We start from the raw sequence: 27,963 nt of genomic DNA on the forward strand, positions 1-27,963 counted from the left end.
AGCTTTCATCCGTACCCACATGGATATGCAGGGAATGGAAGGGTGTGGATCACCTGCAGGCAGAAGGGATTAGTTTAACTTCTGTTCAGTGCGAACGTTGTGGGCGACGGGGACTGTACCTGCGCTGTACTGTATCCATGTGGCCATCTTAATGCCTCTTAAACACCACTATTGTATCTGCCTCCACCACCACCACCCCTGGCAGTGCCATCCAGGCACTCGCCACTCTCTGTGTAATAAATGCTTAACCTGCACATCTCTTTTCAAACTTTGCTCCACTCACTTTAGAGCTATGCCCATCTCCTGGGAGACAGGTTCTGGACTCTCTATCCTGTCTGTGCCAGTTAGATCAGAGATGACTGATCTTCCGCATCCCAGCTGCAGTCTGTGGTATGAATGGAAGAATTTCATTGAGGTGCTGGATGTTAACATCGCACCTGAATTATTGCAGCTCATTTTGCTGGAGCGAGAGGCATGTGCCCAATGGCAGACTGGCGTAGAGCTAACAGGCTGTAAAAACGACCCTTTAAAGCGCACTCTCACATGTTTAGTACACATTAGGTCCATTTTGAAAGCAAGATGAACAAGGAGCCACTGTCAGTGTCTGCTAGGTTGTAATGAACTATTCCCTGGGCATATAATGCGAACATGGAAATGTGGATCTGATGATTTAAAAAACGTCCAGGTAGGCAAGCCTTTTAAATCATTAAAGTTTGAATCTCACCACAGCAACCTACTGTAACTCTTTATGATAAGTATTAAAAGCTTAGCATTTTGTCGTGGTAGAATTTTGCACTGACTGTTGCTTTCCCACAACAGCACATTATTCCAGTGACTTTGCTAATGACGTAGCAATGTGGATGGACTTTCCCTTTCAATTTTTCACAGTGAAGATCCCTAAAATACAGAATAAGACCTGTGTTTTCAGTAAGAGGTAGATTGCTTGTCGGTGCTTAACAAAGTGTAAGAGGTGATTGTACCCATGCTGTACAAAGATGCCTCATTCAGGACTGAAGACAGGCTTGAGGTGGTGTACAGAGTGGCAGAGTCAACTGCATCATGGATTGCTTCAATTAAAACATGTGATGCAAACAAACTAGTGTTTGGCCATTTGCCTTCATTCATGGCACTCTCCGAGTTGCCGCAGGGAATCATGCACATGAAGGTTACTAATTTTAATAATATGCCGTCAACAGTTTTAGTCTGCTTTTCATTTTGACTATTCTTTTGTTTTGTTACAGGCATGCTCACAATCACAGATTTCATTAATATTTTACACCAATACTACAAGTCACCACTGGTACGTAAGCACATTGATTTTTGTGTGTGTGTGTGTGCATGCAGGAGTTACAGTTCATTTTAAATACTTTGGTGTTAATAACTATAAGTATGTCTCTGCATTAGGTACGTTGACGCTGAGCTTGAGTGACAAAGCACCTTTATCTCAGCTGCAATTTGTTTTTTTATTGCCAACACTGTATACATACAAGAATATAAAACCCTGGACACAAAGTACTGGAGTAATTCAGTGGGTCAGGCAGCATCTCTGGAGAACATGGATAGGTTACTTTCCCAGTCAGGACCCTACTCCAGTCCAAAGAAAGTTCCCGACCAGGGAAACGTCACCTGTCCGTGTTCTCCAGAGATGGTGCCTGACCTGCGGAGTTACTCCAGCACTTTGTGCCCTTTTGTGTAAAACTAGCATCTGCAGTTCCTTGTTTTTCTATAAGATAAAACCCTGGTTGTACTCAACTTGGTTCCATCGAGTTGCATTGAATTCCCTCCTACTGCCCCGAAGAAATGTAAATCATGTGTGCTAATACTTCATCCTTGTGGCCGTTCTTTAACTTTCGGTGTCAATTCTGTTCCCTCATGGAGAGCACGACAACAAACACTGATCCTGTTATCACAAAATAAAACAAAAGAGCATTTAAAAAAGAAAATAGGAGCAGGAGTAGTCCACGCAGCCCCCAAAGCCTGCCCCGCCATTCAATATAACCGTAGATGATCTGCCCCAAGCCTCAACTCCACTACTGTGCCAGACAAGTCTGAAGAAGGGTCTTGACCCATAATGTCACCCATTCCTTCTCTCCAGAGATAATGCCTGTCCCACTGAGTTACTCCAGCATTTTGTGTCTAAATTCTTTCTACCAAGTTTGGACCTTTGCACATTCAGAGTGAAAAAGTTGACCAATTTCCTTCCTTTCTTCCTTTTTCTCCATCTCCCTCTCCCTCTCAGCAAAGCCCATTTAGTCATAGGGTCAAACTATGAGCTTATTCTGGTTGCACTGCTTGTCATCTGACTTAAGAGCAACATATTCAGAAATGTCTTCGTCTGTTCCCTCAGTCCACAATAAAGGTTGCATGAAGATGAATGGGGCAGATGGAAGGAGAGGCAACCAGTTGATTTCTGAGGATCACTTCTTATCCTCAGAATGATAAGAAGGCTAACTTCTTATCTGTTTCCTTCTGTACAGGTTCAGATCTACGAATTGGAGGAACACAAAATAGAAACATGGAGAGGTAAGTTCCGAGCGGAAGCGGTGAGGGATGTGAGAATTTGGAGTAGGAAGGGTTGTGTTTTGAAATGTGTTCATAAGATCCTAAGACATGGGAGCAGGATTAAGCCATTCGAACCATCGAGTCTGCTCACAATATTCCAAATGTGGTCTGACCAGTGCATGTTTCATGGGGGAAGGTCGAATTCTTTGATCTGCTCACAATGGGGTAGGAATGATGTTTAATTGTTGCATTCTGTTGTCAGGCCTTGAAATAATATAGGTAAGTTACTTTCCCAAATGGACTTTAGAAAATATGCATAAACATCTTTTCAGTAAGGTTCAAATAAAAATGTTGTTTCTCATCCTTCAAAATTTATTCCTTTGCTTTATAAATTGCAGATCCTTTGTATAGGTTTGTAGTTAATCAAGGATATATTTTTTTTTAATTAAACCCTGAAACCTTTTTAATCGGCTATTAATATGCACAAATATTGTAAAACTTAAAGGTGTACTTATTATTAATTATCAGATTATTTTTTTAAAGGGATCCTGAAAGAAAGCTTGTGTTTAAACAACTATGATGAAACATATTTAATCTACTTAAATGCATTATAAGAATTTTTGGAATTCTCTTCCTTTACCCACTCCTGCACTATACAGTAACTTGGTAACAGGATTACTATTTCCTTGAACTGTGGAATTCATTTATGATGAATCGGCTTTAAGGAGCACGAGAGCTTAGACTGTTTGATCAACCCCGGCTGGGTCGCCTGGGCGAGGGTGTCTGATGTTGTGAGACCCGAAACACCCGATGACCCCAGGTCACATCACTGAGGATGTGTCCCAGCCCATCGGGGAGATGTATCTTTCACACTAATATGGAATTAGGTGAACTCTCTTCGTCATGATGGAGTGGGGAGATGGCATCTTCTGTGGCTAAAACCACTTTGCAGACTAGTGAGATTACAGCTTCCTGCCCTGGTCCTATGTTGAGATTGAAGTTGTAATTTGTACTCTCTGCCCTGGCAGAAACAATGTTTTGTGATATTAGATAATTAAGAATTTTAGTTCTTTGATTTTAAAAACACAATACACTTGTACAATTAAATTATTTTTGTGAAAAATGGAATGAACATTTCAGTTTGATAATCTTCCTGTCAGAAATATCTGAAACATTGATAAAAGCAGAAAATGCTGGAAACACTCGGCAGGTCAGGCAGTATCTGTGGAAAGAGGCATAATACCGGGGAAAAGAATGGAGCTATGACATTTTTACTTGCTGCGGCAAAACCGGTCTGTACAAATAGTTCTCATAGAAAACATCATAAAGGAAAAAAAGCTCAATAAATTAAAAATAACACAATATTATTGTAAAAGAAAAATCCAAACTCTGGAGTACAACCAAGACAGTTCGTAGTTTAATTGGTGTTTGTAGTGTTCAAGTGCCTGATGGTTGTTAGGAAGTAACAGAGTTATGATTTGGGGTTGAAGACCAGTTATTGAGGTGAAGGGTTCTTCAGAGTATTTTCAACATCTTCTGGTTGTATTTCATGGTATCTGTAGTTCTCTCACTTTCAATTACCTGAAACATTAATTTGAATTAATATGGGATAACATAAAGCTTGAGTGAATAGGTGATCGATGGTCGGCGTGGGCACAGTGAGCTGTAAGGCCTGTTCCTATGCTGCATCTCTAAACCAAACAAAACAGTATTGCCACATTGATTCTTTTTCTTTCCCTTTCTTCTCTCAGAGGTTTACCTCCAAGACTCGTTCAAACCATTGGTGAGCATCTCTCCAAATGCCAGGTAACAAACCTTTCCAATCGTTTACAGCCATATATGTGTAATTTGATTTCTCAGAGCTATATCTGCCCAATTATACGTTCGAAACCATCTCGCATTGCACTGAATTGTAAATATTCTATGCCCTCTTGCAAAAGAAGTAAATGGCAGACTTACAAATGTGCTTGCCATTTCCGGATGAGGGCCACATTGGGTACTTTCTTCCCTCCTGTTTCTCTGGAGACTTGTATCTCGTGTCCCCACAGACATGAACCACGGTCCCCAGATGAAATGCAGTGCAGTTGACTGCTGCAGCCCAAGATGGGGAGGGGGAGTGGTGTGGGGTGTGGGGTGTGGGGGGGGGGGGGGGGGGGGGTGAATCCAGATCCACAACTCTTGAGAGTAACTCGTACTTGATGACCAGATGCTTTCCTGCAGTCTAAAGTGAGCACCTCCCCAATGAAAAATGACACAAAATTCTGGAGTAACTCAGCAAGTCAGGCAGCATCCTTGGAGAACAAGCATAGGTGATGTTTCAGGTCGGGGCTCTTCTTCAGACTGAAGAAGGGTCTCAACCCGAAATATCACAGTTCCTTGTTCTCCTGAGATGCTGCCTGACCTGCTGAGTTACTCCAGAACTTTGTGTCTCTTTTTGTAAACCAGCATCTACAGTTTCTTGTTTCTACCTCGCCCTCGGTCCCAGTTGCGTTTGGGTATATGAAATATATGAAATTTGTTAGAACTGATTACTTAAGAGCCCCCTTGTTTTCGTCTGTTCCAATTCCATTTGAGGGACTGTTGCTAAACATCGGTTGAAATACCTTATGAGTCTTTTGTGCAAGTGTATTTTAAACATTGTAAAGACCATTCCAAGTTTAAATGATGCTTGTATCATTCACTGTCAAGTTGGGCCTCACAACCTCTGTCCATCGCCACAGCTTATACGATGCAGTTTCATCGCTGATCAAGAACAAAATTCATCGTCTTCCGGTCATTGATCCATTAACAGGGAACACGCTCTACATCCTCACACACAAGCGCATTCTCAAGTTTCTCAAGCTCTTCGTAAGTATTCCTGGACCACAAAATGAGGAAAGATTAAAAAGTTAGTGAGAATCAAAAAAAAAAACTGCAGATCTTTAAAAGATAAAATTAAAATAAAAGCAGAAAACACTGGACATACTCAGCATTTCAGGCTGCATCTGTGGGAAGGGAAACGGGGTTAATGTTTCAGGTCAAAGATAAAGGTTCATTCGATTCTTATAAACTCACAGTGCACAGTACACTGACTACTCTCTGGAGCTTAAAGTAAAGTATCCTTTATTGTCATTCAGACCTTGCAGTTATAACATAGAATAAAATAACAAAACACACACTTAACACAGTTTAACATCCACCACAGTGAGTCTACCAGGCACCTCCTCACTGTGATGGAAGGCAAAAGTCTTAAAGTCCTTGTTTCTTCCCTCCTCGTCTCCCTCTGCGTTGAGGCGATCCAGCTTTCGATGTAGGGACCTCGCCGGGTGAATAGCATCGACATTGGGATTCAAAACCCGATCCATTCAGCCTTGGTCTCTTTGAAATGTGAACTGTTTCCTTCGACACCATCGCTAGTTTCACCACTGTAGGCCACTGAAATTGACAAGCAATTGCTTCTGCTGACCCTTGTGCAAAGATACTTTATTAAACAATGTAACGTGCATCGTTTAGTGTGTTCAGCTTGCCGTAACAAAAATTAATGTTTTAGCTATTTAAAAGACCTTTAGTTTTTGAAAATCCTGCAGGAAAAATGACCTGGTTATTAAGAGTCTGCGACTCTCCAGACCCTTTTCGTATTGGCACTGTTTTTATAACGCAATTTTGTAAAACGCAAGGTTTCTTAAGAATGTAGCTATTGTGTCATGGCAGAACTACCTGCATTTGATTTTATATGTGCTGCTATTTCTGAAGATATTTTTTTTCCTTTTACACAGATTTCAGAGATGCCCAAACCTGATTTTATGTCCAAAACATTGGAAGAATTGAATATTGGAACGTACCACAACATTGCAGTGGTGAACAAAAACACTCCTATTTATGTGGCGTTGGGAATCTTTGTGGAAAAACGGGTGTCTGCGTTGCCTGTGGTGGATGAATCTGGTAAATGAAAGTTCTGCAATGAAGGTTCATAATGTTTCAACACACTGTCAAAGTCACATCCTGGAATTGCAAGTGGTGCAGAACACGTAATCGCTGACGAACGCCTTAACTTCTCCAATTGTCTGAACATTTCTGCTATCCGTTTCAGTGTGCTTTTAACGCACTTTCTTCAAGTACTGTACTTATCCTGGGGGTGGTGACGTTGATGCCGATGTAGGAGACTAGTCAAAGATGGAAAGTTGGGAGGGAGGGAACCAAAGTGGGAGTTGGACGATTAGTAAAGGCAAATAGGGACCGGGTACTGAAAAATGTTAAAAGGCAAAATTTAAAGATTCTTATCTCAGTGTATCTGTCACAAGTGGACGAGTTAATGATGTAAGCAGCTGTTAATGGGTATGATCTTACTGCCACTGCAAAACATGGCTACAGAGTGTCCAAAAATGGGAACTCAATATTCCAGGGTATTTGACATTTTGGAAGGATGAACTAACTGGAAATGAAGGTAGGGAACCCTGTTAATAGGCAATGGCATCAGTGTAGACTTTAGAGATACCGAGCAGAAACAGGCCCACAGAGTCCGTGCCGACCAGTGATCACCCCATACACTAACACTATCCTACACACTAGGGACAATTTACAATTATCCCAAGCCAATTATCCTACAAATCTGTACTTCTTTGGAGTGGGAGGAGATGGGAGCACCCAAAGAATACCCACGCTGTCACGGGAAGAATGTACTGACTGCAATCCTCCCAGATGCCTTGTTCTGTACTACTTTATTGAATCCAGCCTGTGGACCAATGTTTCTTGGTCCAAATGAGAAAGCACCACTTGAATGAACAAAGGCAGTTTATACCAGAGATGAAACAGTTTACAGTTGTACCTGTGAGTAGGAAAGTACAGATGGATTCATTATTCAAATGCTTCAAGTTGATGGGAGTGGCACGGTGGCGCAGCTTATAGAGGCGCTGCCTCACAGCACCAGAGACCCAGGTTCGATCCTGACATCGGGTGCTGTCGATGTGTGGAGTTTGCACGCTCTCCCTGTGATCGCATGGGTTTCCTCGCGGTGCTCCGGTTGCCTCCCACATCCCAAAGACGCACATGTTTTTGTAGGTTTATTGGCCCTCTGTAATTTACCCTTATTGTGTAGGGAGTAGATGAGAAGTGGACTAACATAGAACTAGTGTGAACGGCTCGGCATGGATTTGATGGGCCGGAGGGCCTGTTTCCATGCTGTATCTCGAAACTAAGCTTAAACCCAGCTAAACAGTTGAATTATCAGTTCCAATGTTTATTCAACCTGTAATGTACTTAAGGGCCTGTCCCACGAGCATGAGATTCTATGCGGCAAGCGCGACCTAACATGGTCTCTTGAGCCGTGCGGCCTCGCGGGGCCAGTCCCACTTTGATCGCCAGAGCCGTATGGAGTTGTGCGGAGCTGGTCCCAACATCGCGCGGGGCTCCGAAAAACTGATCGTATTCAAAAATTCCGCGTGGCAACAGCCTGCCGGCCCGCAGCCGCCTCGACGCCGTATGCACCGCATCGATGGGCGTGCGCAGCGTCTTGACGCCGTACGTCACGCGCGAACTTCCCGCGGACTTCGCTCGAACTTCACGTCACTCACTCGACCTCCGCGCGGCCCCCGCTTCCGGTTTGGTCGCGCTCTCCGCATGCAGGCGCATGCTGGTGGGACCGGCCCTGTACGGGGATTACTCGACCTCCGCGCGGCCCCCACTTCCCGTTTGGTCGCGCTCTCCGCATGCAGGCGCATGCTGGTGGGACCGGCCCTGTACGGGGATCACTCGACCTCCGCGCGGCCCCCACTTCCCGTTTGGTCGTGCTTGCCGCATGCAAGTCGCATGCTCGTGGGACCGGCCCTGTACGGGGATCACTCGACCTCCGTGCGGCCCCAGCTTCCCGTTTGGTCGTGCTTGCCGCATGCAAGTCGCATGCTCGTGGGACAGGCCCTATACATTATGTTAATTGCTCCTGAATTGTTTCTCTGCAGGACGCGTGGGGGATATCTACTCCAAGTTTGATGTCATTGTAAGTACTTTGCAGCAAGACGTTTACTCGCTCCTGTTGTTGTTACCTGCCAATTCTCCAACCAAACGCTTGTGCTTTAGAACCTGGCAGCAGAAAAGACCTACAACAATCTGGACATCACGGTGACCAAAGCATTGCTGCATCGCTCCCAGTACTTCGAGGGAGTGCTGAAGTGCTACAAACATGAAACTCTTGAGACGATTATCAACCGACTTGTGGAAGCAGAGGTATAGAACGACCAATTAATAAACCACTTATTGTTTCATGTTGCGAGTTGTATTCGTACCTGCCTCAACTACCTCCTACGGCAGCTCGTTCCGCATACCAACCACCCTCTGTGTGGAAAAAGTTGCCCCTCGGGTTCCTATTAAATTTTTCCCCTCTCACCTTAAACCTATGATCTCTGGTTCTTGATTCCCCTACTCTGGGTAAAAGACTCTGTGTATGCACCCTATCTATGCCTGTCATGATCTTGTACACTTCTATTACACCTCTAGTTTTTACGGCGGAGATTGACAGATTCTTGATTAGTACGGGTGTCGGATTATTAGGCGAAGGCAGGAGAATGGGGTTGAGAGGGAAAGATAGATCAGCCACGATTGAATGGCAGAGTAGACGATGGGCCGAATGGCCTTATTCTGATCCTATCACATGAACTCTGTAAGATTACCCCTCATCCTCCTGTGCGCCAAGGAATAAAATCCTAGCGTGCATCCTTAACGTCTTTTCCTTTTGGATTATTTCTGTTTCCATTTATTCTACTTTCCTTTCCGTAACATTTAGAGTTAAATTCATTGAGTTTCTCAGGGTTTAATAAATCAACAGACATTGTTGATATTGTTGGCAACATTAATGGAGCAGACACATTCCAGCAAATCCCGCGGGGTGTGACATCTCGCAGTGCACTCTATGAACTCCAGTTAAAGCTTGCTGCATTGCAGAGAGTCATCTGCAAAACTTGAAATTGCAAGGTTTCAGAATAACTAATTAATGTTTTATTTCTAAATGTTGTGAAGTTGCTTTTTATAAAAAGTACGTGTCAAAATGGAATGCAAGAAGCCACTTCCTTTCTGAAGCATATCAGCTGAACTTACAAAATGAACGCACGGTTTTTCAAAGTGTCATCTTTGTCCCTCCCAGTTAGAATCCTGTTGCTTTTCTCCTTCAAAGAATAATATCCGTTCGAGCACTTCCGGCACTCAGGAGGGGAAAACCTAGTGAGTGTTCTTATTGACGAGCATAAGTTCATAAGTGATTGGAGCAGAATTAGGCCATTCGGCCCATAATGTCTACTCCGATATTCAATCATGGCTGATCTATCTCTCCCTCTTAACCCCATTCTCCTGCCTTCTCCCCATAACCCCTGACCCCGTACTAATCAAGAATCTATCTCTGCCTTTAAAATATCCATTGACTTGGCCTCCACAGCCTTCCGTGGCAAAGAATTCCACATTCACAACCCTCTGACTAAAGAAATACCTCCTCATCTCCTTCCTAAAGGAACATCCTTTAATTCTGAGACTATGACCTCCAGTCCCAGACTCTCCCACTAGTGGAAACATCCTCTCCATATCCACTCTATCCAAGCACTGGAATGAATGACTGTCTTGTTGAAGGGACAGGCAGGAAAGTTAGTGTCTAGAGCAGGAAGAGTACAGCACAGAACAGGCTCTTTGGCTCACAATGTTCATGGGGAACATGATGCCAAGTTAAACTAATCTCCTCTGCCTGCACATGATCCATATCCCTCCATTCCCTGCATATCCATGTACCTGTATAAAAGCCTCATAAATGCCACTACTATATCCTGCCTCCACCACCATCCCTGGCAGTGTGTTCCAGGCACCCACCACTGTTTAAAAAAAAAAAAACTTGCCCCGCACATCCCCTTTAAACTTTGCCCCACTCATCTTAAAGCTATGCCCTCTAGTCTTTATAGAGCATGGAACAGATCGTGATGTGTTAAAACTGGGATTTTTTTAAATAATTGCTGCCAAGGGCCAGTAAACCTTTCATCTTTCACAACATAGACTGTTACCATGTCCATTTCATTGATTTTCGACAACAATGTGTTATTGACCAAGTGTTTTCCTCTCTCTAGGTTCATCGGTTAGTTGTGGTTGACGACAATGATGTAGTGAATGGGATTGTCTCGCTCTCTGATATTCTACAGGCTCTGGTGTTAACCGTGGGAGGCAAGTACACAAAGTCCACCTTTCTACCTCTTAGATTCTATTTCCACCTGTGACCTAGTTTGAGGAAGGACATTCTTGCTATTGAGGGAGTGCAGCGTAGGTTTACAAGGTTAATTCCCGGGATGGCGGGACTGTCATATGCTGAGAGAATGGAGCGGCTGAGTTTGTACACTCTGGAGTTTAGAAGGATGAGAGGATATCTTATTGAAACATATAAGATTGTTAAGGGTTTGGACACGCTAGAGGCAGGAAACATGTTCCCAACGTTGGGGGAGTCCAGAACCAGGGGCCACAGTTTAAGAATAAGGGGTAAGCCATTTAGAACAGAGATGAGGAAACGCTTTTTCTCACAGAGAGTTGTGAGTCTGTGGAATTCTCTGCCTCAGAGGGCGGTGGAGGCAGGTTCTCGAGATGCTTTCAAGAGCGGGCTCTTAAAAATAGAGGAGTCAGGGGATATGGGGAGTAGGCAGGAACGGGGTACTGATTGTGGATGATCAGCCATGATCACATTGAATGGCGGTGCTGGCTCGAAGGGCCGAATGGCCTACTCCTGCACCTATTGTCTATTGACCTATATGAATGGTGCAGTATCAGCCCTAACCAGTACACATTGGATAAAATGCGAGTGGTGAATCAGTGAACACTGTTTGCATTAAGTGAGCCAAATTGGTGAGAACGTGATTTCACTCGGGAACTAGAGAACCACTTAAAAGTTAGCCCGTAAACTGCGATCATAGTGAGAGAACTCGCCCTTGCAAAGGAGTATGGCCAGCGGTTTTATCCAGCTACTGATTGCTTGGAATGACTTTTGAAAGCGAGGCTTTGTTTGCCTTGGGCTTCAAATGTGTCTCTTTTTTCCCTACTGCCTTATATTTCATAATTTTCATTATTAAGGCTCAGTGAATCCAGAATAAGATCACCCGGGGTGGCACGGTGGCGCAGGGATGGAGTTGCTGCATTACAGCGCCAGAGACCCGGGTTCAATCCTGACCACGGGTGCTGCCTATGGAGAGTTTGTAAGTTCTCCCCGTGACTGCCTGGGTTTTCTCCGGGTGCTCCGGTTTCCTCCCACACTCCAAAGACATTCAGATTTGTAGGTTAATTGGCTTCGGTAAAGATTGTAAGTTGTCCCTAGTGTGTGTGTAGGATAGTGCTAGTGTGCGGGGATCGCTGGTCGGTGCAGACTCGGTGGGCCATAGGGCCTGTTTCCGCGCTGTATCCCTGAACTAAACTAAATATGCTTTGAATTTGTGTGCACATTGTTATAGCGCAAAGTAACAATTGTTATTTTATCCTCAGGTGATCTATCATCTGAATCTGAACAGTAAGAGATGTGTGGACAAAGTGCACCAGTGACATTTTCTCCACGTAGAGACCTCACCAGCCCGGAAATCTTGTACCCACGGTTTTTCACCAGCTGACCCATTATATAGAGGAAGATGCTTGCAACTGCTCACAATTCCCATTCTGATTTTACTTTGCTACACCTCCCTGCTTAAAGCCATTCACTTTATCCACCAAAATGATACTGCGGGTCAGGTCAAAGGAACCAAGTCTTTAGTTCATTTAATTATCCCATTCTGCAAAGGTAGGGAGCTTCTAGGAGTGTTTTAGCTGCCTGATCATTTCGTTATCTAAATGTTACTTTGTTTTATACTTGGTTTTGTGTTAGATTTATATGTGCTGTATAGACTATAATAATGCATTTATTGTAACCCCAGTTTGATACAGTGACATGATTCTTTTATTATTCATAGGCATGCGATAGTGGCTGGCCAATGCAAACAATTTATCAATGACAGAATATATGAATACTGTTTAATAAATCGTGTCCTCTTTGATTATGATTTTGAGTAAATCCACCACCCAAATTATTAGACTCCATTTTTTCAAAAATATATATTTTTGATGTACCATTTCCCACATAACTAAATGTGGTGTTACCAGCACCAAAACACTGCAAGTAGACTTGCACTGTCTGCACTCCTGGTCGAAACTTGGTTGATACAAATGACGTGAATATAATCTGCCCATTTCTGGAGCCTCCGAGACCAAGTTACAAATTTAAGATGAAGCAGAACGTTTCCATTGTTTGAACGTTATCAAATAACATGGAACTCTCTTTGAACTTGTGTAACGATGTCACTTGACATTTGATGAGTTTTGGATGGTCTCGTCCATAAATGGTCCAAGTTTGGAAGGTGGAGTGAGAATGATTTTAACTTTTCAAAATCTTCAAACAACAACCCATCATCAATTTAAAAAAAGGATAAATATATTTAACTGATTCTCAGTATTTAAACAGCAAATTGTATATTTTTAACAATGGGGAAAAGGTGATTACAAGTTCTGCGCTTGACTATATTTTGTAGTTCATTTTTACAATATAATTTTGATGTTCATGGATTTGAGTGTCAGAATTTTTTTAAATTTCTATCATCAAGACCAAGTCCGAGGGGAGATTGTTTAGCTGACTCAATTCCTTGAATGCTAAAGTCTAAGGGGAATTATAAGTCATATTGCACAGAAACAGGCCCTTCGGCGCTACTAGCCCATGCTGATCAAGCTGCCCCATCTACACTAGTCCCACCTGCCTGTGTTTGGCCCATATCCCTCCAAACTTTACCTATCCAAATGATTTTGAAATGTCGCTATTGTATCTGCCTCAACTACCTCCTCTGGCAGCTTGTTCCATACACCCACCACTCTGTGTGAAGTGTTATTTGTCGAAAGATATCAAAGTTGTAACGTGTTACATACTTTAAATTTTGCATTGATCAGAGTTCAAATCCAGAGGGCGAATTGTAGGGACCTTACACTACACAGTTTTTAATTCACTTGCGTGCAATGTGTGTGGCAGTGTACCTTGCTGATTTACTTTCCTTCTAAATAACTGGCAGTTTGCAGATTAATGGTTAATAGCTGGGAGCTGGCCATTCTAGCACGAAAGCTCCAATATTCCAGTTTGATAAATTGTAACACATTGTGGTGATACAATTTGGCAGGTTCCTCGTTTCAAAGCTGATCACAACTACTGTTACGGAAATTAACTGGTAAAAGATGTGCCCAAGTTTTGAGAACCAAACTCTGGCAGAGAAAATTATCCGTGTGTGTCTTGAGCAAGAGGTTAAGTTTCTGCTGCACAGTCTGATTTTCAGGCGAGGAGCTTTCAAGTGGATTTGGATGAAGATAGCTTCAGGGCTCTAAGTGGATTGTCATTTAATAGGGTTTTTTTAAATTCTGCCATTTCAGTCGTAGACTCAGCAAATATGACTCCAGTAAATTGCATGAACTTCGAATATAAACTTTCATGAGATAATTGGCTGAACAAAAAGGTGCAGTAGTGAATAATGAAGATGAAAATTCAAAAATTCAAAAATAGATGCAGGAAACCTGAAACAAAAACCGAAAGTGGTGGAGACACTCATCAGGTCAGACAGCATCTGTGCAAATGAGAAATGAGTTTAATGTTCCACACCTGTGACCTGTATTCAGAACTGGAAAAGAGCAAAGAACAAGAGAACAAACTTTTTTTTTTTTTTTTCTTTTTTTTTTTTGCGCGCTTTAGCCTCAAAGAGGAAAGAAACCGAAGGAATCATAGCCCGAATGTTCTTGTTTCCTTGCTCCCACTCCCCTCTCTATGTGGTGGTGCACAGCCCTTCTTTCCACAGCGCAAAGTCCATCAGAACTTCACCTAAATAGTCTTTTTTTGTGCATAACATCATGGTGAGGTTGATTCTCTACCCTATCAACATTCACCTGTTTCCCTCCACAGATGCTGCCTGACCAGCTGAGTTCCTCCAGCACTTTGTGTTTTACTCAACATGCATAGCATGAGTTCTCCCAACTGTGGGCCTTTGATATTGATCAGAACTGAAAGCCCTGGGGCTTATGCCTCCTTCCCAACTCCGATAATGGATTTAACTGAGTTGGGAATTAGGTTAGATTCATGAGGGTTTTTTAAATGATCAGGTCATATATTTATAAAGAAGTTGCTGAAATGTTTTGGATGAAGAATACACTCCCTTGTTCTTAAACCTGAGCAGACTGTGCGTAACCCACACCACTTAATCATGAAACGTGCTCGCAACAAATTTTCTTACAGCTGAAACCACACTGGATGTTCGCCAGCAGCATTTCTGTGGACAATGCAGTGAAAAATAATGTTTGTCATTTCAATAGTTCAGTTGAAGAATAGAATATTGTGTAAATCTCGGTGCAAAACTGTACAGAATTAAAATGGTGGAAAAAGCCCACTGGCCGAGCAGCATCTGTGGAGAGAGAGAGAGAGAAAATACGGGAACGTTGTTATGGGTTGATGACCTTCCATTAAGAATTTGTAGCATCTTATTTGTGACATTTAAGATCGCATTTCACATCCAGATCTTTGTGGTGCATTACCAAATCATAGTATCATAATAGGGGGGTTTTTTCTTGGAATTGGAATTTTTCCAGAAAAGCTGCAAGAGATTGCATTGCAAGAAGTGAACTGGACAAATGTATCTGGGGAAAATCAGTGTTTCCAAATCAGGAGCATTTCTGTGCACCTCCATAAACCTGTGCTCCCTTATTATTCACCTTTTCAATGCAGGATCAGTGTCTCCTGCGGCATTAGTGTCTGCAGAGAATGTTATTTTGGCCTACAAGTGGGATGAGATTGGCACACTGGTTGGCTGCAGTAATGCCCCTGTCCCATTTAGTAAACCTGAACGGAAACCTCTGGAGACTTTGCGCCCCACCCAAGGTTTCCGTGCGGTTCCCGGAGGTTTTTGTCAGTCTCCCTACCTGCTTCCACTACCTGCAACCTCCGGCAACCACCTGCAACCTCCGGGAACCGCACAGAAACCTTGGGTGGGGCGCAAAGTCTCCAGAGGTTTCCGCTCAGGTTTCCTAAGTGGGACAGGGACATAAGCACCATGGAGGGGGCTTGACGATGGATCAATAGTTAAATGAGACGACTTGTGAGTGAATGTGTTGACATTGCCAAACATCCTGGCCCCCAACATGGAGCCAGAAAAACAACATTGGACCCTGAAATGTAACAGCAAAGTTTGAAGGAAAAGCAAAATACAATGGAGACACAAGAAACTGCAGATGCGGGAATGTTGAGTAAAACACAAAGTGCTGGAGGAACTCAGCAGGTCGGGCAGCATCTTTTGAAGGAATGAACAGGCGATGTTTCGGGTCAGGACTCGGATTTGACAAGTCTGAAGAAAGGACCTCGACCCAAAACGCCGCCTATTCATTCCCTGCATGGTTGCTGCCTGACCCGCTGAGTTCCCCCAGCACTTTGTGTTTTGCTCCAGTATAATGCAATGCTCTGTCTTCACCACGAAAATGAAATCTCGTAAACATAAGAATCGACTTCCCTCTATCCTTGTGAAAAGCAAGGAAAAAACTGCAGCTGCTGGTAATGCTGAGCAGGTCTGGCAGCATCCATAGTGAGAGAAACAGTTAACACTTTCTCCATAGATGCTGCCTGACCTTTTGAGTGTACCCAGCATTTTCTCTATGTATTTTTGCCGTAGAATTGTGTCAAGAGCTAACTTGCCAACAATGTGCCATTTATTCATTGCATGGTAGACGTATGATTTTTATTTTCTGTTTTAAGAACTTTTTTTTTTGTGATTCGCTCAGTGGTTTTGTATGAAATTGAATGTGTTTTTCTCATTAATGTAATACTGAGTTTTGTTTAGTTTTTTTTAATTTCCGTGAAATCAATGTGAACTTAAAGTGCAGCGGTTATTTCCTCACAGAATCAAAATCATATTTATTCCAACTGTAGTCCAAACCTTTCTTTCGTGGAAATGTTTATTCTCCTTTGCCGTTTAGTTGTGAAGATTTGAAATCTCATTTAAAGAGATATTAATTGTAATATCCTCAAAACCATAATAAAATGCATTGAAACGTGTGTCTCTTAGCGTCAAAGATTCTGATTTAACTGCTACATGCTCAGTTAATAATGTGAAACACTTTTGCTTGAGGGTCTTATAATTGAGACCAATATAAATGAGGTACCTGAGAATAGCTTTCAGGTGCTATCGATAGTTCTTTATTGTCAAGATGCAGTAAAAAAAATATTTTGCATACAATTCAGCAAAGTATGACGAGACATAAGCACCATCCTAGATTAAGTACAAAGTGTATAGAAACTGGCGGACTGGGTCTAAAAATATTGGTTGCCAGGAGACCACCCCCAACTACAATGCTATCATTTAACAGGGGCCCACTTGCCATCACTTGCTATCACTTCATCAGGGGCCCACTTGCCATCGGGCAAGCTGACACCCTGGCCAGTCCGCCACTGTATAGAAATACTCCACTGAGACCATATGCAAGAGTCTGCATGGTGGCGCAGCAGTAGAGTTGCTGCCTTACAGCACCAGAGACCCGGGTGCTGTCTGTACAGAGTTTGTCCGTTCTCCACATGACCTCGTGGGTTTTCTCTGAGATCTTCGGTTTCCTCCCACACTCCAAAGACGTACAGGTTTGTAGGTCAATTGGCTTGGTGTAAATGTAAGATTGTATCTAGTGTGTGTGTGTGTGTTAGAGTGTGGGGATCGCTGGTCGGACACTGGGCCAAAGTGCCAGTTTCCGCGCTGTATCTCTTAACTAAACAAAACTAAACTACCCCCACTGCAAACTACTCACAAAGATGTCAGAACATGCTCATAAAGTTTGATATTTTGTGAGAATGAGCAGCATCAAAGCAATTCTTCTGTTATCGCAGATGGTTACAGCATGAAAGGAGCCAATTTGGCTCGATGAGTCTACAGGCTCCATGTAAGAGCAATCCATCTTGTCCTGGTGCCCTGCCATCCCCCGTAACCTTGTAAATTCTTTCAAATGTATTTAAAATGAACTGAGGTTTGTTGCTCAGCGATGTAATGCACATGCTGGGATACCAATTGGCTTGGTATAAATGTAAATTGTCCCTAGTGTGTGTGATAGTGTTAATGTGCAGGGATCGCTGGTCGGCACAGTCTCGGTGGGCCGAAGGGCCTGTTAGAGCAGCTGCCTCACAGCGCCAGAGATCTGGGATTGATCCTGACCTTGTGTGGAGATAGACAATAGGTGCAGGAGTAGTCCATTCGGCCCTTCGAGTCAGCACCGCCATTCAATGTGATCATGGCTGATCATCCCCAATCAATACCCCGTTCCTGCCTTCTCCCCATATCCCCTGATTCCGCTATCCTTAAGAGCCCTATCTAGCTCTCTCTTGAAAGCATCAAGAGAACCGGCCTCCACCGCCCTCTGAGGCAGAGAATTCCACAGACTCACCACTCTCTGTGAGAACCTCGTTCTCCGGGTTGCACGTTCTCTTCCCACGTCCCAAAGACGTGCAGCTTTGTCGGTTAATGGCCCTTGTGTGTCAGGAGTGGATGCGAAAGTGGTACAATGTAGAACTAGTGGAACGAGTGATACTGGGCAGATGGCTCGGTGAGCAGTGGGCCCTGTTTCCATGCTGTATCTCTAAACTAAACTAAACTATGCTTTTGGCTGATTTAACTCTGCATACCAATGTCATGTCAGCCTATAACTCCGCCTTGAATCACTACTATTGTGATACATTCCTACATTTTGTTACACTGCCTATTATGCCCTGTTGGGAAGTTTACATACATAAGACCTCCCAAAAATGTAGCTGTACTCTTGTCATTCACACAAAGACAAAAGGTGATACCAGCAAATGGAAAATCCATTTCTCTTTCATATCACAAATTCTGCTGTTGGTTTAGTGTCACTCTGGTACAGTGGTTACAGAGTGAGCTAATGGTTGTGGGAATAATCCCTGAGCCATGCTGATGGTGTGTCTACTCGGTATGTGCTGAGCTGGTGTCTGCTAATCTCCGCAAAGCCCATTCACACTCGGTGGTGTTTTAGCCCAGCCAGTCAGTCTGTCTCTCGACATTAATATTCCTTTCAGGAATTCCATTCTACCTCTGTCTCAGTTCAATATTTTCGGGAATTAGAGCCAAAATCAAATGCTTCCAATTTGATGTTTTAATTTTTTTCCAAGCAGCACGTTCCTTTGCAACCAGGTTTTGAGCTGAGGACCAAAGTTTGTAATGGGACTCTCCATAAGTTGATAATTGTGATGGGGCACTGATTATATAGTGTTGTAACATTCACGGAGAGGCACATATCCATGAATATAACACAGAATTCAATTCCAGATCGGGTAATTACAGTAGGGACCAGAGGGTGAATTGATGCTGTGTTCCTGACATGACATTTGCAAAATGCAAGAAGACTGCAAGTAATTAGGAAAGCTGATGGAATTAGTTATTGTTTACTGCGAGGGGGATTAAAAAGAAAGGTAGAGAGGTTATGCTTCAGTTTTTTTTTAAACCAAAAATGTATTCATTTATTTACAATAATATATACCAAACTAAATGATTCGAAACAAAACCCACCACCATAATACAAGTAAAATAAATATTCTTAAATTATTTTCCCATCCGTGCTTCAGTTAGTATAGGATGCTGGCTTTGATTTGTCCTTTAGCATTCTGTGACTTTCATTCATTTGTTCGTTGTACCTTTTCATATCTCTAGTTTACCCCTCCCCTGACTCTCGGTCTGAAGAAGGGTCTCGACCTGAAACGTTACCTTTTTCTCCAGAGAAGCTGCCTGACCTCCAGAATTTTGTGTCTATCTTCAGCGCCAACAATAATTGCTGGATCCTGAGAACATCATTATTACTGCTTTGTATATTGTACCAAATAATTACCTCGACTCTCTAACGCAGTCAAACAAAAAACTCCCACAGAATGTTATTTATGATGATGAATATTTCATGGGTTTCATTAGCTTCTCACCATTGTTGATGCAAGAGTCAATGCCATGGTTTAATTTGTTATTACATTAACCACTGCTTGTTTTTGTACCTATTTCCAGCAGCTGCAAGTAAGTGTCCTTGCTGCTTCCAATTGTTTGGGAGAGAAGGTGGGAGCATCTGTAGAAATTTAAATATTTGGAAATGTAACATGACTGCAGTCTCAACAAAAGTCAGCAGATAAAGAAAATACAAGGGGAGTTCAGGGATTTTGTCAAAATCTCGTTTGAATATTTGACAGGCTGCAATTCTTGGAGTCGCCATCTTGTTCCCCCTTCAGTACAAACCAGTGCACTGCAGAAGAGTTTTCAAATATCTATAAGTATCTCCATTTGTGTGTTAACCCGTCCACAGATGTTCCCCAACGTGCAGCTTCCTGCAACTTAATCCCATTAAACAAATCTGGTAAGAGTGAACGGGAACTTCAGAATTGAGGGAGTGAACATTATCTATGATAAACTCCGCATAGTATTTGGGACAGGGCTGCACTAAGATTAATTCATGCTTCTCCTGGCTTTGAATGAGCAGCTAAAGTTGGTTTGCAAGACCGGTGATTCAAGGATAATAATATTTAAGAGAGCGAGGGGGAGAAAGAAAGAGAGACGTGGTCATCACTATTCTGCTGCCAACACGGCCCAAATAATGTGCTGATATCAGCGCTGCTAGCGACCAGCTTTCAGTTCATTATTGCCACATGAGGGGGAATATGTGCAGAATTCGGTGGGAGTGCAAGCACTAAAGAGTCCTTTGACACCAGCCTGCCTTGGTTTGTAATTATTGTGGTTTAGCGGCTAAATTACAATAATGTCAATCTCGCTCGGGGAGTTAAACGCAGGGGACCAAAGCAAACACAGGACTTTATTGCAGTTTATTTTCCTAATAAATCGCTGGTATTTCAGAGTCTAGCAACACTGAGAACTGAACACCACCTGAGAGAGACCAAGGAATTTGACTCGGCAAGGGAGACTGGGAACTCTGCACTAAGCATTGAATAATTGGTGAGTTCCTTAATACTACTTCTGTTTTCTGAATGTTACGGCAAATCTCCCATTGCCATGTTGCCGATCACACTCCTTGTTTTGTGCAGATTTATTCCAAAGGAATTTGTTTGGACTTGTACTCCCTGGGTTCCAATGGAGTAATTGCAAGCTTTATCGAGTGCCTGTTGTCAGGATTCTTAACGGGCTATCCATCAGCTAAGGTACCGCCTGATTCACCTCTACCCCATTGCAGACAATGGACTTTGTCTGTGGAACTGATGCACTACAATGCTGAGAACTAGATTCTGCACTCTGTATCTTCCCCTTTGCTCCACCTAATGTACCTGAGTTTGACTTGATCGTCTAATTGTATGTATAGTAAATCGACTTTGTTTTTGAAGCTTTTCAATGTACCTTGATATACGTGACAATAATAAGCCAAAACCTAAATCTAGCAGTAGCATGAAACCTATCGCCAAGCATACAAACTATTGTGATGGCTTGCTTTTTCATTGTTTTCCTATGGTTCATTTTTCATTTATTTTCACCTGGAAACCACTGTGAGTGTCACACCTCATTGTAGAGGAAGATAACACTCACTAAAGAGAATGGATAAAAAAGGCTTTCACTGCCTTTAAACACATTTCATAGAAACATAGAAAATAGGTGCAGGAGCAGGCCATTCGGCCCTTCGAGCCAGCACTGCCATTCATTGTGATCATGGCTGATCGTCCCCTATCAATAACCTGTGCCTGCCTTCTCCCCATATCCCTTGACTCCACTAGCCCCTAGAGCTCTATCTAACTCTCTCTAAAATCCATCCAGTGACTTGACCTCCACTGCCCTCTGTGGCAGGGAATTCCATAAATTCACAACTCCCTGGGTGAAAATGTTTTTTCTCACCTCAGTCTTAAATGACCTCCCCTTTATTCTAAGACTGTGGCCCCTGGTTCTGGACTCGCTCAACATTGGTAACATTTTTCCTGCATCTAGCTTGTCCAGTCCTTTTATAATTTTATATGTTTCTATAAGATTCCCCCTCATCCTTCTAAACTCCAGTGAATACAAGCCTAGTCTTTTCAATCTTTCCTCATATGACAGTCCCGCCATCCCAGGGATCAATCTCGTGAACCTACGCTGCACTGCCTCAATCAACCGATCTCAAAATACTATTCAGAGTACAGTTGTCATGTAGTAAACATGATGGCGCACAGTGGCGCAGCTGGTGGTGCTACTGCCTCACAGCGCCAGAGACCAGGTGCTGTCTGTGTGTGTGGAGTTTGCACGTTCTCCCTGTGACCGCGTGGGTTTACTCCGGGTGCTCCGGTTTCCTCCCTCATCCCAAAGACGTGCGGGTTTGTAGGTTAATCAGCCCTCTGTAAATTGCCCCCCAGTGTGTCGGGAGTGGATGAGAAAGTGGATTAACATAGAGCTAGTTAGTGTGAACGGGTGATCGATGGTCGGCACGGACTCGAGGGGCCAAATGGCTGTTTCCGAGCCGTACCTTTGAACTAAATTAATATGTGTGGGATGAATATTCTTCAGGCAGGATGGCAATGGCCTTGTTCTGATTTGTGCATTTTTCTTCTGAAGGTGATAATTCAAAGGAAGAAGGAAATGAACTCTGGGATGAGGAACCGTGAGAACTATAACCTTTGGGGTCAATTTGGCACCTATCCTGGGAGATCCATGTAAGTATCTGTCAGTGGTCTGGTCATGCAAACCACGGTGGCGCAGTGGGCAGAGCCGCTGCTGGGCAACTCGAGAGATCCGGGTTCAATCCCGACCTCCGCCCCTGTCTGTGGAGTTTGCATGTTCTCCCTGCCCCGCATGGGCTTCCTCTCAGCGCTCCGGTTTCCTCCCTCATCCCAAAGACATGCGGGATGTAGGTTAACTAGCCTGCTGTAAATTGCCCCCAGTGTATAGGGAGTGGATGAGAATATAGGATAACATAGAACTGGTGTAAAAGGGTGATCGATGGTCGGAATGGACTCATCAGGCTCATCCTTCCTACAATGTGGTGACTAGGATTGGGCACAATATCCCAGCTCAGTGTTTTACAAAAGTACACCTTAAATTCCTTGCCTTCATACTCAACGCCTCCCATTGATGGAGCCCAGAGTTGCAAATGTCTTATTTACTGCCCTTCGCATCCTGCAGATCTTTTAATATCTTTATTCTATTTGGTCTTTCTTCATTCGTTCAGCGTCGCCTTGTGTTTCACCTGCCAAATATCTGCCCATGCCATCAGTTTGTTTATGTCCTGCTGAATGTGAAACATAGAAACATAGAAAATAGGTGCAGGAGTAGGCCATTCGGCCCTTCGAGCCTGCACCGCCATTCAATATGATCATGGCTGATCATCCAATTCAGTATCCCGTACCTGCCTTCTCTCCCTTTAGCCACAAGGGCCACATCTAACTCCCTCTTAAATATAGCCAATGAACTGGCCTCAACTACCTTCTGTGGCAGAGAATTCCACAGATCCACCACTCTCTGTTTTTCTCATCTCGGTCCTAAAGGATTTCCCCTTTATCCTTAAACTGTGACCCCTTGTCCTGGACTTCCCCAACATCGGGAATAATCTTCCTGCATCTAGCCTGTCCAACCCCTTAAGAATTTTGTAAGTTTCTATAAGATCCCCCCTCAATCTTCTAAATTCCAGCGAAGTCAGCCCTCTTCGCGGTTGGCAATACTGACGTGTTTTGTGGCACCAAAGATTTAGCAGTGGTGGTTTGCATCCCAAATCTGGGTCTTTAATACAGACTAAAGGGCCCGTCCCATTTATGGGACCTTTACAGGCGAATGCTGGCACCTGTGATAGATCGCCGAAATTTTAGACATGTTGAAAATTCAGCGGCGACCAGAAAGATGCTATTTCCTTCGCTCCGTAGATGCTGCTGCACCCGCTGAGTTTCTCCAGCACTTTTATCTACCTAAGATGCTATATGACCCTTTGGAGACCTCCCACGACCATAGGAGATGGTTGTGAGAGGTCTCCAGAGAGTCTTAGCGTCTTTCTGGCCGCCGGGTGCCGGCAGTCGCCTGTAAAGGTCGCGTAAGTGGGACAGGCCCTTCACAAACAATGGCCCAAACACCCATACATCTGTAGCGCACACTCAGATTCCATTTTCACACATGCTTTCTTTCCCTCTCACTTTCCTTCTCATTCTTTGGGGGATTTTTCCTCTATTGCAGGAAAAATATTCCCAATTGCAGGAAAAATGTTCCCAATGTTGGGTGAGTCCAGAACCAGGGGCCACAGTCTCAGAATAAAGGAGGGGAGGGTCATTTAAGACTGAGGTGAGAAAAAAACTTTTCACCCAGAGAGTTGTGAATTTGTGGAATTCCCTGCCACAGAGGGCAGTGGAGGCCAAGTCACTGGATGGATTTAAGAGAGAGTTAGATAGAGCTCTAGGGGCTGGTGGTCAAAGGATATGGGGAGAAGGCAGGCACAGGTTATTGATAGGGGGTGATCAGCCATGATCACAATGAATGGCTCGAAGGGCCGAATGGCCTCCTCCTGCACCTATTTTCTATGTTTCTATGTTTCTATTAGAGTCATGGAGTGATACAGCGTGGAAACAGGCCCTTCGGCCCAACTTGCCCACGCCGACCAACATGCCCCATCTACACTAGTTCCACCTGCCCGCGTTTGGTCCATATCCCTCCAATCCTGTCCTATCCATGTACCTGTCTAACTGTTTCTTAAACGTTGGGATAGTCCCAGCCTCAACTACCTCCTCTGGCAGTTCGTTCCATACATCCACCACCCTTTGAGTGAAAAATGTTACCCCTCAGATTCCTCTTAAATCTTTTCCCCTTCACCTTAAAACTATTGTCCTCTGGTCCTCGATTGGCCTTCTCCCCATATAACCATATAACAATTACAGCACGGAAACAGGCCATCTCGGCCCTTCTAGTCCGTGCAGAACACGTACTCTCACCTAGTCCCATCTACCTGCACTCAGACCATAACCCTCCATTCCTTTCCCGTCCATATACCTATCCAATTTATTTCTAAATGATAAAATCGAACCTGCCTCCACCACTTCCACTGGAAGCTCATTCCACACAGCTACCACTCTCTGAGTGAAGAAGTTCCCCCTCATGTTACCCCTAAACTTTTGTCCCTTAATTCTCAAATCATATTCTCATTAACTGGTTTGTGTTCTGTCTTCCAGCTATTGGGAGGAACCTTTCTCACCACACCTTCCCTCCACTGAAGCGGGTGGCATCTCCAGGAGAAGCAAGGACAAGAAGATTCCGCCCGCTGTACACTGGCGAGCCCAGCCCATGTGTGGATGGCCGGAGCCACCCACCAGCCCTACCGTCTCAACGGCGGCCAAAGGGCTGAAGGTGCAGAACCGCCAAAACCACGGCATGGATGACCTGGGAAAGTGGCAGTCGAGGGATGACGGACCGGGGAGGCATCGGGCGGAAAGGTGGATGGAGCAGAGAGCGATGGAAAACCAGAAGGACTTTGGCGGTGGCTGGAATTCGCAACTCAAACAATCACAGAGTCAACCAAAACAGCCAAGGAGACTCCTTCCCTCGCCATACGAGCAGTGGGCACCTCAGTATGTGAAGGATTTGCCTCCCGTTGACCAGAGGTTACAGTTGGGATATAGACCTTGCAAGGAGCAGCGGGCTAGCGGCGCACACCGGCCACCCAGAGATGCTTCGGAGACCAGGCGTCTCATTCCCCTGAACGTCCAGCCGGGATACAGAGCACCGCCGCCGCCTAACAGTCCCGAAAGCAACGGCTCAAGACCGCGGCCGGACAAGCCCCCGACTTACGAGATGTTCCTGCGGATGAAAAGGGGGAAGAAAGCGGCGGAGGGTCCACGGGCGAGTCAGTCCGTCGCTGGAAGCAAGGAGAATTATGCGTGGCCCTGGCAGGCAGTGGGGAGGGAGAGGGAGATGGAGCCGGCCTGCCATCGCCCAGCATTGAATGCCAAGGCAGTAAGCCACGCCACCAATGCCCGGCTACACGGTGCCACATATCACCCGGCATGTTCAGAAGCTGAATGTCACGGCAGCTTCCCCCGTTCTGTGTACCAGAGCGAGCGAACAGCCCAGATACATCCCAACAGTCGGCGCACAGAGCCCCGGCGCTCGGCGGAACCGCTAACCCGCCCGGGTTATGGCACCTGCCATGCTTTGCAGAAGTATATCAACCCTGCAGACTCGCAGCGCCTGAACGAAGCTTGTCCCCATGCGCCAAGGAGATGCGCCAAGAACTCGGCCCTGAATCCAGGGGCTTTGAAAAGTGTCAGCCCCGGCCCAGGAGCGGAGTTGAAGGATTTGGCGGAGGGCAGGCAGCCGAGGGACGGGGTGAAGGGCGAAGTGCTTCGGAGCAAAAGAGGCGAGGTGGTCTTCTGTTTAATCTCCAGACAGAGTACGGGGCGCGCTGCTGTGGACTCGACTGCAGAACGCGAACCGTTTGGATTTGGTGCGATCCCAACCCGAGCCAGCGAGTCACCAGATCGCCGGCAAACTCCAGTGGGCAGAGGTGAGAGCGGGTTTCACCGAGGATGGTGTGACGGCGAAGCTCTGAGATCTCCCAGTGTCCAAGCAGACCAGCCCCCGTGCAGTGCGGGCTGTACTGGTTCCCCAACGAACCAGGGGTCTCATTCAGACGGGGCGACGTATGGAGAAATCTACGATGATATTGAGAACTATAGGACGAGAGGTGGACCTGACTTACCAATTTCACATCAGTACTACTGGCCTGACAGGCAAGCCGTGCCTGGGGGCGGAGCGGGGCAGCAGCCGTGTTACAGCGATGGCGAAGAGGTGCCAGGTTCCAGAAACTCTGGCGGTAGAGACAGAGGCGATCGGCAGGCGGTGCTGCGTTTGAAGGCGCGCCAGTGGACCAGGGGTCCCGTGGAGACTAACACAAGGGAAACAGCCTCGGCTCCCGCTGGTCGCTGGCTGGGAAACCCATCTGATAAAGGCAGGGAACTCCCCGGCTGGGAATGGCACGGGCAAGCCAAGTCTCTGGCGTTAAGGAGGCGAGCCCTGGATGCGCCTCTGGGAAGCTGGGGCCAAAACCCCAACAGCAATAGTAACGCAGAGGACGGCAATAACCCGCGGAGGAACCGGGAGAGGAGACTGCCGGAATGGAAGCCACCGGCGAGGGCAGGCGACTGGATGGGAAGCGAGCGTGCGAACTGCGCCACTGGAAGCGACGGGGTCTTCCTGATCGACGCTAGCTGCGCGTTAGTGAGAGCGGAGTACATTTCTTCGCCGAAGAAAGAACGGGTGAGGTTTCTGCAGCCGCTGGAAGGTGTGGGTTTCAGAAGCCGGGTGGAAGCCGGCGCTAACTTTGAGGGTGAGACGGTCGGACAGGATCGAGGACTGGGGGAAAGAGCTCGGTCTTTGCGCCTGGACAGGGAGCGTTTTTACGCAGGAGCTGAGGGTGACCGCGGCGGGCGTCCGCAGGGCGGGGAGAAGGAGAGCATGAAAGAGCGGGCCAGCCGAATATTGGGCTTTCCTGTAACGGGCACGGAGTCAGCTGAAGTACAGGCGGCCGGAGAGAGCGGGGTCACAGTGGATGAGCTGCGCAAGTGTGGGGAAGTGGCACTAGACGGTGGACGGGAGAGTGTGGAGGCGTTGCAATCCTATCCCCACTGGCTGGGAAGACGGCGCGATGGGTTGGTGGATTCTGCGGCCGGCGACGAGGCAGGCAACCGGGAAGGTCGCGCAAAGCACCGGGAGATCTCGGAGGAATCTCCTCTGCCCCCCGAGGGGCGCGATCCCGACACTGAGACCGATGGAGATGCTGGAGGCGGCGGCGAGAGGCGAGGTCGTGGGGAGAGCCAAGAGAGGAACCTGCAAGAGGTGGTGTTTGAATCAGTGTCTCGCCTCCGGCGCCACACAGCCCCTGATTCTGAATCTGACGGCGAGGAGGGAGAACGGCCGCTGGTGTGTGAAGTGCCAACCGCAGATGACAGCGAGAACCACGGAGCGGGGTCCCGGGGCAGCTCAGACAGTGGCGCCTCGGCAGTCACGGTGGTCGCATGCGGGGTGGGACAGGGGGTGAGCGAGGGGGGACAGGGTGGTTTGGACCCAGTCGCCGACGTCGCCCGTGGCCCACGTCTCCAGGAAGCAGATAACGAGGGTGAGAGCCCGCGGGGGGAGTTTGGCGACTTCACGGAGGTCGAATGGGATAACGCATCCACCGCAGAGAAACCCGGAGAAGTCGTGCTGGAGGAGCGACCCCAGGGTGGCTTCTGACGGGGTTGAACGCCTGCAATGCGCCGGGGCAGCGGCTGAAGGGAAAGACCCTGACGCCGCGGCCGAGCGACAGGGACAGGGATATCACAAGGAATGAAACGAAGGGCCAGCCAGCCCGTCTCTCACCCCCAGCCCGCCTGCTTCCCTGAGCTAACCGGTGCCCAACGCTAGCGGCCTCGGATGCTCACTCCTTCCCCGAACACTAGAACACAGGAGCAGGCCACTCGGCCCCTCA

The 27,963-nt window shown here is 45.7% G+C and overlaps 1 protein-coding gene across 5 annotated transcripts in view; it reads left to right on the forward strand.

Moving 5' to 3' along the window:
• The window catches only part of prkag1 (protein kinase AMP-activated non-catalytic subunit gamma 1), a 61,182-nt gene extending 44,603 nt beyond the window's left edge, over positions 1 to 16,579 (forward strand). For all 5 annotated transcript variants that reach the window (XM_033015641.1, XM_033015640.1, XM_033015639.1 and 2 more), the window contains 9 exons: positions 1,242 to 1,300; positions 2,478 to 2,523; positions 4,254 to 4,308; positions 5,223 to 5,349; positions 6,258 to 6,423; positions 8,436 to 8,473; positions 8,554 to 8,700; positions 10,575 to 10,668; positions 11,968 to 16,579. In XM_033015641.1, coding sequence (XP_032871532.1) covers positions 1,242 to 1,300; positions 2,478 to 2,523; positions 4,254 to 4,308; positions 5,223 to 5,349; positions 6,258 to 6,423; positions 8,436 to 8,473; positions 8,554 to 8,700; positions 10,575 to 10,668; positions 11,968 to 11,996 — 761 coding nt within the window. In that variant the 3' untranslated portion in view covers positions 11,997 to 16,579. The remainder of the gene's footprint in view (positions 1 to 1,241; positions 1,301 to 2,477; positions 2,524 to 4,253; positions 4,309 to 5,222; positions 5,350 to 6,257; positions 6,424 to 8,435; positions 8,474 to 8,553; positions 8,701 to 10,574; positions 10,669 to 11,967) is intronic.
• The last annotated feature ends 11,384 nt before the right edge of the window (positions 16,580 to 27,963 follow it).

The sequence above is a fragment of the Amblyraja radiata genome, chromosome 46, assembly GCF_010909765.2.
Source record: "Amblyraja radiata isolate CabotCenter1 chromosome 46, sAmbRad1.1.pri, whole genome shotgun sequence".
Lineage (NCBI taxonomy): Eukaryota > Metazoa > Chordata > Chondrichthyes > Rajiformes > Rajidae > Amblyraja > Amblyraja radiata.